At 44.0% G+C, this 13,374-nt stretch overlaps 1 protein-coding gene across 1 annotated transcript in view; it reads right to left on the reverse strand.

The window, feature by feature from the left end:
• RGS6 (regulator of G protein signaling 6) overlaps positions 1-13,374 on the reverse strand; it is a 245,645-nt gene that overhangs the window by 18,494 nt on the left and 213,777 nt on the right. The window contains exon 16 of the mRNA XM_030949741.1: positions 4,789-4,878. Coding sequence (XP_030805601.1) covers positions 4,789-4,878 — 90 coding nt within the window. The remainder of the gene's footprint in view (positions 1-4,788; positions 4,879-13,374) is intronic.

The raw sequence follows: 13,374 nt of genomic DNA on the forward strand, positions 1-13,374 counted from the left end.
ATGCCAGGTCATGCAGTCCTCCCAGGTGCAAAAGATGCAATCTTTGCCAGTAAATACGCCAACAGACTCCATCAGCTAATGGCAAAGGACATATGCATTTGGATAAAATATAAAACAACCATCAGATGAAAACCTCTCAGCCCAGGCAGACAACAGAAAAGTAGAGCTCACCACATAGATGCCATTCACTAATTATTGACTGGCCTCTGAATTTTTTTTTTTTTTTTTAATCATTTACCCAGCCATCCAAACTTTAAGTTCCTTTGTGTAGATTCTGCTTGCATGGAAATTAAGTAGAAGAAAACTTTAGAAAAACAGCTGACACTGACTATTAAAAGAAATTATGAGAAAATTACTCAGCATCTTTATAACATTCAAGTCCTGCCACTGAATCAAACTGGCCATGTGTGCCCTGATGGGACTGAGAAGGGGGCATAATCTGCAACAGAAACCTTCCTGGGCAATACAGAGCAGCTGGCAATAGGGGGTGTGGTTAAAAGCAATGCTTCAAAAGGTGTGTGCTTGAAATGGAGCCTGCTCCTCATGGCATGAAGCTCCTAAGTATTCCTTTGCTGACACTTTTTGCCAGGGATCTGAAAAGGGCTAGGGAAATACATTTAGAAAAGCAGTTTTCTGAACATAAGGTCTACAAAATTCTCTATCTCCCTCCCTCCACGGATTTATTTTGTTGGCTATTAAATCCTTTTTTTTTGGTATGAGACTTTAGGGTTTGAAGTGGGGTTTATTTTGAATGTGGTGAAAAATACTGTATTCTGGAGGGAATGGGATCAGATAAAAATAAAGGATAATAATATCCCTGACCCTGGGTTCAGAAAAGGCCAGGAGCAGGTCCTGGGCTTCTCAGGCAGTCACATCTACCTGTCCAAAGAGAGAAAGCAAAGGGCATGCACAGTGCTACCAAGTGGCCAGAGTATTTTGCATATATTGTGTGTTTATCTGAATAGGATCATGGTGAATTCACACTTCCCTGAACCAGCTGGAGAGCAAAACAATGTTCTAAACCAAGAAAATACCAACCTGCTCTTCCCTCAGTACTGCTGGGCTCACTCCCGTGGCTTCACAGCCTGTCTGCACTACAGCTGTGGCTGTCTTTCCAGGATGCTTCCCTGCCTATGGGCAGGGCTGGGTGGCAGGAAGCCACCACATCCCAGGTTGACATGAACACCAGCACTGTGACAGTTCAGCTGCCGCTTCAGTAATGCAGAGATGCCAACCAATGTCATTGTTTCACCTTTACAGTGAGTAATGGAAAGTACCTTGAGGTCTTTTCTGTTCCTTTCGCTCCCTTCTCTGCACAAATAAGTAGCAGAGCACATGTCTGGCTGCTTCTTCACCATTAACAGAAGTTCCTGTGCACTCACATCCCCTTCCATGGTGCACTAACTAATCTACAATGCTCTTTCCCCAGGGAATAAACCCCTGCTCTGCAGCCAAGTCACCTGCCAAAATGCCTCCTTGCCTTGACTGAGTAGGTTTGTCGCAGCACTTGTCCCGACAGGTGGATCACTGCTGTCTAAGGACATCCAACCACCGTTTTGGCTACTGTGGAGAAGGGCTGGAGGGCCATGCAGTGGTGATTACCTGCTGTAAGTACCCTGCAGCAAGGAGTGTATCAGCAGAAACAGGAGCAGGTCAGTGCTTGACTGTGTAGCACCAGCAGGGCGTGTTGCATAGATACACAAATAAAAAGCAGCGAGTCGCTCAGGGATCTCAGCACATCCAGCCCTTCATTGCCGAGCCAGACACCTTCAGCAGATCCATGATTTCTACCTGCTGCAGAGAGGGGGGTTGGGAATGGAGGCCCAGAGCTCCAGTTGGGCTGGGCACGTGGCCATTTCTCCTGAGGACAGGGCTGTGTTCTCATCTCTCCTCCAGCCTGGCAGGGAGGAGGCCTTCTGTTCAAGGCAGAACTCTACGCCCAGTTTTTCCCCTCTGCAGCTCACTGCTTCTAATCACACCCTTGCTGGAGGCCAACCTCATGTTCCCTGCTGAGCACCATGAATCTGCAGGATTCAGGCCAGTAATACTGCGGTTACTCGCAATAATGACACTGGGAAGAATGAAGGAAAAACATCTAAAACCAATTAACAAAATATGTATGTCTGGTCTGTACACAGCCTATGTCTGCTGTCTTGCATCAGTTAGTGGTGTGAACAATATGTTCCCCTCATAATTCTGTCATTGTATCTCAATCCCAACCCAGAAGTTCTCTCTCCATTACTGTACTCCCAGAACAGGCAGGGAAAGCTCTCACATCTGTGGTTATTGTATGGTGTGGAAGAAAGTAACTCTTCAAACTTACAGCATTTTACAAACACCAGAAATGTGAAGTATGTTTTGAAGCACTAATCAAGCTTTGGCATCTCTCTGCTGAGCAGGTCACTATTATTATTGCCCTTTGAAAAAGAGGAGGATATAGGGTGAACTTTTTTTTCCCCAAGCTCACACATGAAACTAAGTGGGGTAACCACGGAAAGCATACAGATTTTATGGTTCCCAGTTCTGTGCTCTAGCCACACAGTCTACCTTTCCCTTTTGCCTGCCCTCTCAGTTTGCCATAACCCAGTGCTGGAAGGCAAAAGATCCCAAATGACACAAACTTATCCACAAAACATTAATGTGGGAGCTGAAGCCATAGCTAATTTGCTTAGTGCAAGCAACTCTTTTTACCCCTCGTCCATCATGCTGTGCTTCTGACAGAACTTAGTTATGAAAGTAAGCTATGTCACATCAGTATGGTATACAAGCCATGTGAGGATAATGACATTGGGGAAAGACCGGCCTCAGAGAGATGTACTCATCTCAACTTAAAAGAACTGCAGTGAATTTCTGTTTACATCAGTAAATCCACGACTTTGTTTGCAGGCTCTAAACCAAATTCTCCATTCATGCAGGCTCTGATGTGTTACTGGGTTCCTCTTTTCATTCCCTTGCTTTCTACCTATTCAGAGGAATTTTAAAAGGCTGCCTCTCAAAGCTGTACCAAACATCCTAAAGATAGGACCAGGTAGTTCAGCATACAGAAATGTCATGTCTTTCTATCATCATCTCTGTACCTACTGTTTCCAATACATTCCAACACAGTGTAATGTGGTTGCAAAGAACTTTACAGACTCTGGAGTAACACCAACTCCCCTCCTGCATAATGTGCAGCTGCTGAACAGCACATCTGCACTGATTTACTCCTGCCTTTTTTGTGCCTTCATATGTTTACTTGTGCACCCACAGCTCTTTCTAAAAGAAACTTGATTCTTACTTTCACGGTTGCGTTAACATGACACCAAAACCTGCTCCTGCGGCAGTTTGCGGGGGGATGAGGATGTCATGCTGACACATCCAGGGCTTGATCTGACAGCAAACAAGGATTGCAAAAAAATAAACCTTTGGTTTGAATGGGTTTGGCTGGGAGGAGAAAGCTCTCCTGGCTTTCAAGCACATGTGCCCTCATGTTTTCAATGGAAACTGGGGGGTAGGGGGGCCATAAGCTGCTGGGGGTAGGAAGATGGCAGAGGCTTTTATGGTTTATACCATCAGAAGACTTTGCCTCACACCTCCTTCATTCCCCAGTCTCTGAACTAAGTCAGGTCTTCTAAATGTAAGCAGCACTGGTTTATGCTGTCTCAGACCAGACATTTTGAAACAGAAGGCTGACTGCTGCCCTCCACTACCTTTTGCTAATCCACCTGCCAGTAGTCTCAGGCACAGCAGACAGAGGGGCTTGTCTTCTTTTGTCACCATATGCATGCTTTTAGGGCATACAATGACAATCAGGACAAAAATACCACTGGGATTTCATTGTATTGTGCCGATGCAATGTAATTTGGCAGCACACAGAGAATGCAGCAGAAAAACAGCAGGGAAGATGGTGATGGGAAACCACACACTCAGGCTGCAGGAGTCAGGAATCAGTTTATGTGCAGTCCTGGGAGCCAAATGCAAATGGGACATACACGCATATACATGGCATGCACATGCACACAGACGCACACATAGAGCTATAGGAATTAATCAGGAGTTGCAGGAAGCATTTGAGCACAGCCACAAACACAGAAACCAGTAGCTTATCTCCTACACCCTTTAGAACAAGGGGACTCAAGGACAGGAGTTGTAACCTTACATAACTATTCCTTTACTACCCTGATCTGGAGGCTCCTGACAGAATCATGGTGCTGGCAGAGCTCATGCAGATATCAAAAAGGCTAAGAAGAGCTCAAACCCAGATTTCCTGTGAGACAATGTGGCTGGAATTTTTGATTACTACATGCATTGCAATTATTTCCTGTCTCTGAGGAAAAGGAAGCATCTCTGGGGAGACAAAAGCACGGAAAAGGAGTATGGGAATTGCTGCAGGTAAGGCATCCAAAGGGAATATCACATGGTGAGACTAGGGAGGTAAAAACCTTTATAGGTGAATTTTGCACCAGTAATGAACAGATTGATGGGTTCTGCTTCTCAAATCACATACCACCTTTTCCATGAGAAGGAGGTAATACAATTTATATTGCCTACACTGAGTTTGGGAGACAGCTGTGCAAGACAAACACCTTCCCATAGTACTTTTACCTCGGATCACCATGTTTTCCCCAAAACTCATGCTGAGGCTGTTGCACATGGATGCCATGCCCCCAGTGAAGAAGATAAAAGTGTTCATTCCCTTCTTAAAGGAAAAAAAAAGCAAACAATATTTTCACTTTCACACTAGCAGCAAGCAGCAGGCGAGAATCAAGACGTGCTAAGAGATGCAAGCATGTCCTTTCCAACAGATACCTTCTTCTTTGCCAGCAGTAAGTCCTGGTAAGCGTTTGAACGCAGAAAGCGCGCGTAGCTGTCACTCTTCATCAGCTTGTAAATGTGCTCCTGTGGGATAAGGGGAATGAGAGACAGAGAATTGTTATCAAACCTCATTTAAACATCACAGGAATTTAAAACATGGAGAATTGGAAGGAAGAGAGACTGATCAGAGTTCTAATTCAGTCTGCTGTTATTGATTATCTGTGTTGTGGTAGTGTACACGAGGTCCATCCTGGGGCAGGACCCTGCTGTACCTGGAGCTGTATGAACACAAAACAGAGAGACAGCCCTCACCCCAAAGGCTGGCACACATTAATCACTCATCAGGATTATTCTGCAAAGATTGCAATATTCTGAAGTCCCCAGATTATAAGAAAGTGCCTACCCTGGAAAGAAGAAATAAACACCAGAAATTGTCTCATAGATAAGGTTTCATTTTACCAGCTACAGACACTTGAACAATCATTCAGCACTCCCTTTCTGTTCATGGAGGGGAACTGATACTTGCACACATTTCATCTCAACTTTAGACATGCACTTAAGTAAGCCAACATGTTAATGTCCTGAAGAAGCCCATGACTGTGATGTCTACACAGGGAAGTGACATGATTAGCTCCGATGTGGATGGCTACATCCTATGTATAAAGTTACACTGGATGAGTCTCTCTCTTAGGGTCTTCTCTTAAGTCAAACTGCTGTCACCGGTTCGCTCTGAGAGCACTTACTATGTGTATCTTCAAGTGTATCTTCAAATTTAGAAAGTGGTGTTTCATTGCAGCAGAACTTAATACATACCCTTTTCTAATTTCCTTGCTAAGCTTTACTTTCCTGCTGAGAATCCCTTAACACAGTCAGCTTTTCTCCTAATTATCCCTGGATTTACAAAAGATATTATCCCAAACACCAGGAAAATAAAATCAAAATATTTTGACCAAATAATGACTGAGAACACACTAAAGGGCCCAAGAGAAAAACAGGCACCTTGGACCTTTCTCTTAGACTTTGCCCAAGGAAGCACTTTTATAGAGCCAATGAACAGTTTCATCTATAGTGAATTATACAACGTGAAATATTCTCTCCAGCCCTAAAGCAGTTGTACATGAAACTTTTGAAGAACCAAACCAGACAGAAGTCACATAGCTTATTTTAGCATGTTAACAAGCCAAGCAGAATTCCCTTATCTTCACCATCACAGGTAATTAGCAATGACCTGTCTATACACAGAAGAACTGCTTAATTCAGCTTTCTTACCCTATTTGGTGTAATCCTATGAGGGTTACTGGTTTTCTTTTGACACAGCATAAATGTATTCTTTGAGCTAAATCCTGGCATGGAACAATTTGTACTCGATAATTTCCATACTTGCTTTTAGTCTTGACAGATCCTCATTTGTGCAGCACTATCTATCCAAAGGACAGCATAAGATTTTGCAATAGAATTGATCAAATAAAGCTATTTAGCAACAGTCACCCTTCTTGCTTCAGAAAAAACACATGGTAGGGCACAGTTTCATTCTCCTCATGTACCATGTACAGCATTTCCATGAGATTTGATATCCAGCTGTGGGACATTTGTTCTATTTATGCAGGACAGAATGAGCCAAGTACTCCCTAAGACAAGAAGAGGGAAAATAATGCACATCATGGATATGATCATCAAAAGGTTTGTATTCTCTCTTAAATACTTCAGCTAGCATAAACTCAAGACTGTTGATTTAAAGCCAATCACACCTCAACCAGTTTGCCTGTACTGCTACATCTTAAGGTTTCCAAGGAGTCTCCATGTCCTCCTAATAAGTTCTTTGTAATACTTGGGAAACAAACCCACCTAACTGGTGCTTTTCCAGGACCATGAGGAGACTGATGGGCACCCTGTAGCCCATCAACAGGAAAGGGCCTGAGGGGTCTCCAGAGCCTTCACCCTCTTAATGGTCCTCTTTACAGCAGCCAGTAGATGCAAGGTGCTGGTGGGACAGGTGCTGAGGTATGCAGGAAGGTGCTGTGGCTGAGCCAACATGGTGGGTGACAGGGATATTTATATTAACATTTTGCTAGATGTGATTAATTTTTTACTGTCTTTGGGCTCCAAATGATTTCTTTACCAGTGGTCAGACAACTGTGTCTGGTCTGAAACATGATGATAACATTTTTGGAAAGTAACTTCCAGTTTTCATTGCCACATAGACAGAAGCAAAGAACAACACATGAGGCTGGCCATACGACCCACCTGTATGCCAGCAACAACTATCATTCTTGCTCATGTCAAGAGAACTTCATATATTTGACCTTAAAACAGTATAAACTCAGTAACTGGTGGTCAGAAGGAGAAAAAATTGCTTTGATCCTGAGATGAAATAAACCACAAGCTGCCTTCTTAACTGAAGCCTTTCCCTGAAACAGGACTATTGCACAGCCACAGCTCTGCTGCCACTGCAGTTAGGTAATTGGTATGAAGCATTTTCTCAGCTTTTCACATCTTCAAATCACTAAATAACAAGACTGCTACCTTTCAGCTGATCACCACAGATATAATCAATCAGGGAATAACTATTCTTAGGCTTTGAATGCTAATGAAGAAAGAAGGTTGGGCATAGGAGACATGATAGCTTCAGAAGCAAACTTTACTTTTTAGCTGTAAGAATTCAAAGGGCCTGCTTTCAACAATCCCTAGACTGAAGGCATGAATGATACACTAGTAATTTTTTTTACAACTCTGCATTTCTGAAGCACCTACTGGAAATCTGAGCCAGTTGCTCAGATCAGCAAAGACTGCCTTCCAATTTGCAACAGTACAGGACAACTTGCATTGCTACAGCGAAAATCCCTACTGAGACTGCACCATGAAGATTACTGCTAAAATTGTGGCTGTGGTGTGTGTCCAGCCCATTTACACACCAAATCCAGCTGCGGAATGGGAAAAGCCAGTGGCTGGAACATTTGTTTTGATCTGTAGCCTACTCTGTTCTTTGCCACGAAGCTATTTTCTCTTATGCATTCTAGAATCTGCAACTTCCTAGGGAGAACCTACAGCTACTGTTAGCAGCTCCTCATTCCATAAATACCTTGAAGGCTACTGGAGATCTAACAACTGATCATATTCTTCTGTGGAAGCCTGAGCAACAGGCAGAGGTGTGGGCTTGGATTTAGTTGCTCTGTGCAAATATGTGCAAATTGTCTTGTCCTTCTCTGTCATGGATTTTTAGTTCGCTTTGGATCATTGCAACCCTCTGGTCTCTCACTTCTTATTTTACTGAGCAGCTGGGTTTTTTTCCACCTTTTTACCACATGGTGGAAAGAAAGGACACCCACATTAAAGACTGAAATTTCCCAGTGCAATACACTTTATAAACATGCACAATCTCCCTGACATTACGTGACAGTGGTGGTAAGAAGTTTGAGCTTTTCCATCCTTATACTGAGATAATTCTTCATTTTTAAAGTTGTTTTGTTTTTTTCAGGGTGATGAGCTCACTACTGGCTTGTTCTCTAAATAGAAAAAGTAAATGCACTACCTGTGTAACTTTTAACAATGCAGCTGCAGACATTTTAGTCTCTTGCACTGTGAGCAGTCTGTCCAGAATTTTCACTGCAACACTTCTTTACAAGTGCCATGGGAAGTTCCTGTGCCCCGTCTGCACAAGAGCAGGAAGACCATTTCTTCTGGGTGGCGTAGGCTCTCCCAGCCATTGCCATGTACCACTTCCAAAGTATGGCTCAGTCTCACAGCTCCCTGCTCCAGCAATCCTTTAGGGAGTTACATTGCAAACCCAAGGATTTAAAACAATCATCTAACAAAACTGCTCAAGTGATCTATTAAACCATTAAACAAGGTAGCTTATAAAACCAGATAAAAGGCAGGGAAAAAAAGTCTTTAAAGATTTGGCCAGCAATTGACAGGCATCACGTGTCCCACTGGTCTCCCCTGCAGCCTTGCCAGCTCTTTCTGAGCACTGAGCTGCAATCTCAGGCCAGTGCAGTGGCAGCTGCAAGTGGAGACAGGGACTGACTTGACATGTGTGAGGGAGCCCTGGCAAGCTGGCTTTTTGAGCTGACCAGTCACTCAGTCCCTCACACAGCATGCTGCTGATGAGTGCTGGCTGTACTGATACTCCCCTGTGACAATGGGTGCACATTGGGAAATGTCAGTCTAACATGAAAAGTGATACAAGAACCTGCTTTTCTAAGTACAGTGGATTTCATCTCCAGGAAGCAAACAAATCCCTTACAAGACTCCTGCAAGCAGAGTGGGTTTGCTATTAAATGTCCCCATGACTGCTGTTTCCCAGCTCTTGAACCAAGGCAACAGAAGCAATGGGATCTGCTTGCATCTTGTCATGAGAAAAAAGCAGACCCTTATTTGTGTTTTATGCACCTGAATCACATGTCCGCCGTGGTGGGGAAAATATGCAGTGGTCCCGGGGGCTGTCCAGCTTCACTGAGCATATTGTCTGTACATGGTCTTCTGTCATGAGAGTTACACTTCACACAACATAACCATTCCACTTGCCACAACCATTATATGATATAAAGAAGAACAAACAGTACATTTAAAAGGGGGAAATGTTGTCCCTTCTAGGAAAAAAAAAAAAAGGAACCAATGAGATAAATCACCAAAAAATTCTCTTTAACAGTTAAGTGAAACCAACAGGAAATCCCACCCCTGACAGCTGACAGCTTAAGTGCAGGGAAGTAAACCCTGATAAGGTTCAGCATCTCTCGGCTATTTTCCTTCCATAAGCTTTACCTTTGGAAAGAGATGAAGGACAGGCTTAGCAAATTATTCCTGACAAGAGGGGAAAGGGGGAGGAAAAAATAAAGTTTGCAATCCAGACGGGAATGTAGGAGGTGGCTGAGATAGCAGAAACCATCTCAAAGCTGCACCTGCTCCAAATCAATGTGCTGCAATGTGATCTCAGGTCTCTCTTCCCCCTCGCAGTCAAAGCACAGTGACCCTGAGGAGGGCATGGCTGCCAGATAAGCAGAACATTGGGAACACTCAAGAAAAATGTGGGAAAAAACCTGAATGATTAAAAAATAACATCTGACTTGCATAAGGCACGTGGTAGATCCCAGGAATTATCTTCTCTGTTAAGAATGTTTCTTTTTAGCAGAAAACCTTGGTTCTTTCCTATGATTTGTGTATATGAATCAAGAAGAGAATTGGTGGTTAAACATCCATTCCTAATTCCACTAGCATTTTACTCATCTTGATATTTTGTGACAGGCTTAAGATTTTTCTGGAGTTGTGAAGGCCAAGCACAATGTTCTCATGAACTCTGAACACCAGCTAGATTCCAGAAAGCCCTTAAATTTGAACTTGCTGATATAAATTTTTATATCAGCAAGTTCATGCCTAAACACAACTGCAAACTTTAGGTGATGATGGAGAATAAGGAAATGGCCAATTCTTTGCTCACTTCAAGCACAGGTTTCCCATTTAGCACATTTATGGAACAGATCATCTTGGCTACCATCACACAGCATGTACAGAACAACCAAGTGATCAGGCCCAGCAAGCATGAGTATAGGAAAAGCACATCCTGCCTGACCAACCTGATCTCCTTTTATGATCAGGTGACCTGCCTGGTGGATGAGGGAAAGGCTGTGGATTAAGTTTACCTGGACTTCAGCAAAGCCTTCAATACTGTCTCCCATGGCCTTCTCCTGGAGAAGCTGGCAGCCCCTGGTTTGGAGAGGTGCACTCTGATGGGTTAAAAACCATCAAAATGGCTGGGCTGGGAGAGTGGTGGTGAATAGAGTTACATCCTGGCAGCCAGTCACCAGTGGTGGCCCCAGAGCTCCGTATTGGGGTCAGCCCTGTTTAACATCTTTATTGTTGATTGATGATTATTTATTGATGAGGGGATCAAGTACACCATCAGCAGGTTCACATATGACACTAAGCTGGGTGGGAGCGCTGATCTGCTGGAGGGCAGGAAGGCTCTGCAGAGGGATCTAGACAGGCTGGATCAACGAGTCAAGGCCAGTGGTAAGAGATTCAGCAAGGTCAAGTGCCAGATCCTGCACTTGGGTCACAACAACCCCAGGCAATGCTTTAGGCTGGGGGATCAGCAACTGGAAAGCTGCCTGGCAGAAAAGGACCTGAGAGAGCTGGTCTGCAGTAGCTGAACATGACCCAGAGTGTGCTCAGGTAGCCAAGAAGGCCAATGGTATCCTGGCCTGTATCAGCAACAGCATGGCCAGCAGGACCAGGGCAGTGATTGTCCCCCTGTACTTGGCACTGGTGAGGCCACACTTTGAGTCCTTTGTCCAGTTTTGAGCCCCTCACTGCAAGAAAGAAACGGAGGTGTTGGAGCACGTCCAGAGAAGGGCAATGAAAATGGTGATGAGTCTACAAAGTTACTCAAATAAGGAGCAGCTGAAGAAGCTGGAATTGTTCAGCCTGGAGAAAAGAAGGCTCAGAGGAAACCTTATCACTCTACAACTGTCTGAAAGGATGATGTAGCCAGGTAGGGGTCAGCATCTTCTCCAAGGCAGCCAGTGACAGAATGAGAAGAAATGGCCTCAAGCTATACCGGCAAAGGTTCAGGTTGGACATCAGGAATAATTTTTTTTCAGTAAAGCGTGGTTAAGCAATGGAATGGGCTGCCCAGGGAGACAGTGGAGTCACCAGCCCTGGAAGTGTTCAAGAAATGAATGAGGTGGCACTTAATGCTGTGATTTAATTGACATGGTGGCGTTTGGTCAAAGGCTGTACTTCATGATCTTTGGGGTATTTTTCCACCTTAATGATTCTATTCCACAATTTTTAGCTTATTTGGGGGAGTTTACACTAAGGCTAGATAGCTGTTGAGATGTACTTGAGCTGCAAGAGTCCACTTTGCCTTTCATAAACTGGTCAGAAACCTCCTTGCTGTAGTTATCCCACTAACATCTGGATAATTTTGGAGCACTCCTTCACTCTGTCACCAACACCTGGTATTAACTAGTGAGAGCTGATTTGGAGACCCCTTTTGTATTGCAAGCATGCAGCCGAACCTCTGGCCAACTCCAAAGGAGATTTGCAGCATGTCAGACAAATCCATTAAAAGAAAAGGCCACAAGCAATGTAAAGCAGTAGATAAAACAACAAAATAAATAACAGCATACTGCAGTGAATGCTAATATTTGTGCCACCTGTATGCGTGGCACTGGGGAGGAATTTACTGCAGATTCACACATGAGAGAATGCTGCCTGAGTGAAGGCCTTGTGGCCTTTGCTGGAAGGATGGGAAGAGATGCCAGATGAGAACCTGCCTGGAGTTTGTTTTTGGAAAAGCTGTCTCTATAGTACAAAGAGGACGTGGGAAGGAGAAAGCAGACACTTCTGCAAGCACATGGGGTGTGACTGCTGCACCTTCCAATTAGACTTGCAGCAGCCTAATGCCTGTCTGTCAGCACCCCTGCTCTGCACAGACATTTGTGGCAAGGGAGCTGAGGTTAACCCCTGTGCCAGCACACACACATACTGCAGTCATCAAAACCTGCTATCCACGGGTTGTTAGAGATGTGTCCTGTTAACTCTGCTGTACTCTTCCCAGCTCATCCTCAAGAATCCTGTTTGACCAGCAGAACCCCCTACCACACCACCACCAGGATCTCCCAAAAAGCCGAAGAAAGGAAAGGACATCGACTCCTCTTTAGCAGTTGCTTGTGCCAAAATGCACTTTGGAAAAAGCAGTAAAAATTGCTACATCAGCTCTGGAAGCTGAAGTAGCTGGTAGCAGGCACAATTGAGATGAGCCAAACAGTGAAGAAGCTGCAGAAGAGACCTTCGCATTTGTCCTGATTGAACTTGATGGGAAAACACCAGTAGGGGTGAGAAAGGAGGGAAACACGTATTTTTTATTCTAATTCCCTTTAATGTTTCCAAATCTCCACTAAGAGTGCTTCTGGATCTGCTTTTTCCGGTCTCTGCACTTAGGATTTCACTCTTCTCAAAAATGCTGTAGTGCCTGTTTAAGCTGCCTGCCTGCATGAACCAGGGTGAGCCCCTTCGCGGAGCCTCTCTGGTAGCCGGCAGTGCTGCCATCTAGCAGGGCCAGGCGGGACTGGGTGCTCTGGCTGCTGCGGGACTGCGTGGCTGGCCTGGATTTACAGCTGGAAAAGAAATGCTTCAGGTTGCTAAATGGCACATAAGGGTCTTGGTCAAGAGTGAATTGCTCTGGAAATCTTTTTTGCCAGTCTCAAGTATTCAAGACACATAATTTAAACCAAGTTTTAGCTGGTGCATTTTCTTCACACTCAACAAAGTTGCTTTTACTAGTAAGGGAAAAAAAGATGAATAAATATCCTGTAATATAGACCAACCTCCCTGCTAAGCTAAAAAGCATAATTTTTTTCAGCCCACAAATGAAATTACACGGGGCTGAAGACACAGGAATGTAAGAGCGAGCCTTACCAAGAGGGATAACTGTAAGCAATGACAGCTCATTTTGAGTAATACACAGAAATCCTTTGTTTAGCCCTGTAGATACATAGTTGGAAACACAATGTAAATCTTTCATGGAAAAGCACATTTATAAAAGAAACACATACATTTAGCAATGGTTCCTCTATAAAT

The sequence above is a fragment of the Camarhynchus parvulus genome, chromosome 5, assembly GCF_901933205.1.
Source record: "Camarhynchus parvulus chromosome 5, STF_HiC, whole genome shotgun sequence".
Classification (NCBI taxonomy): Eukaryota; Metazoa; Chordata; class Aves; order Passeriformes; family Thraupidae; genus Camarhynchus; species Camarhynchus parvulus.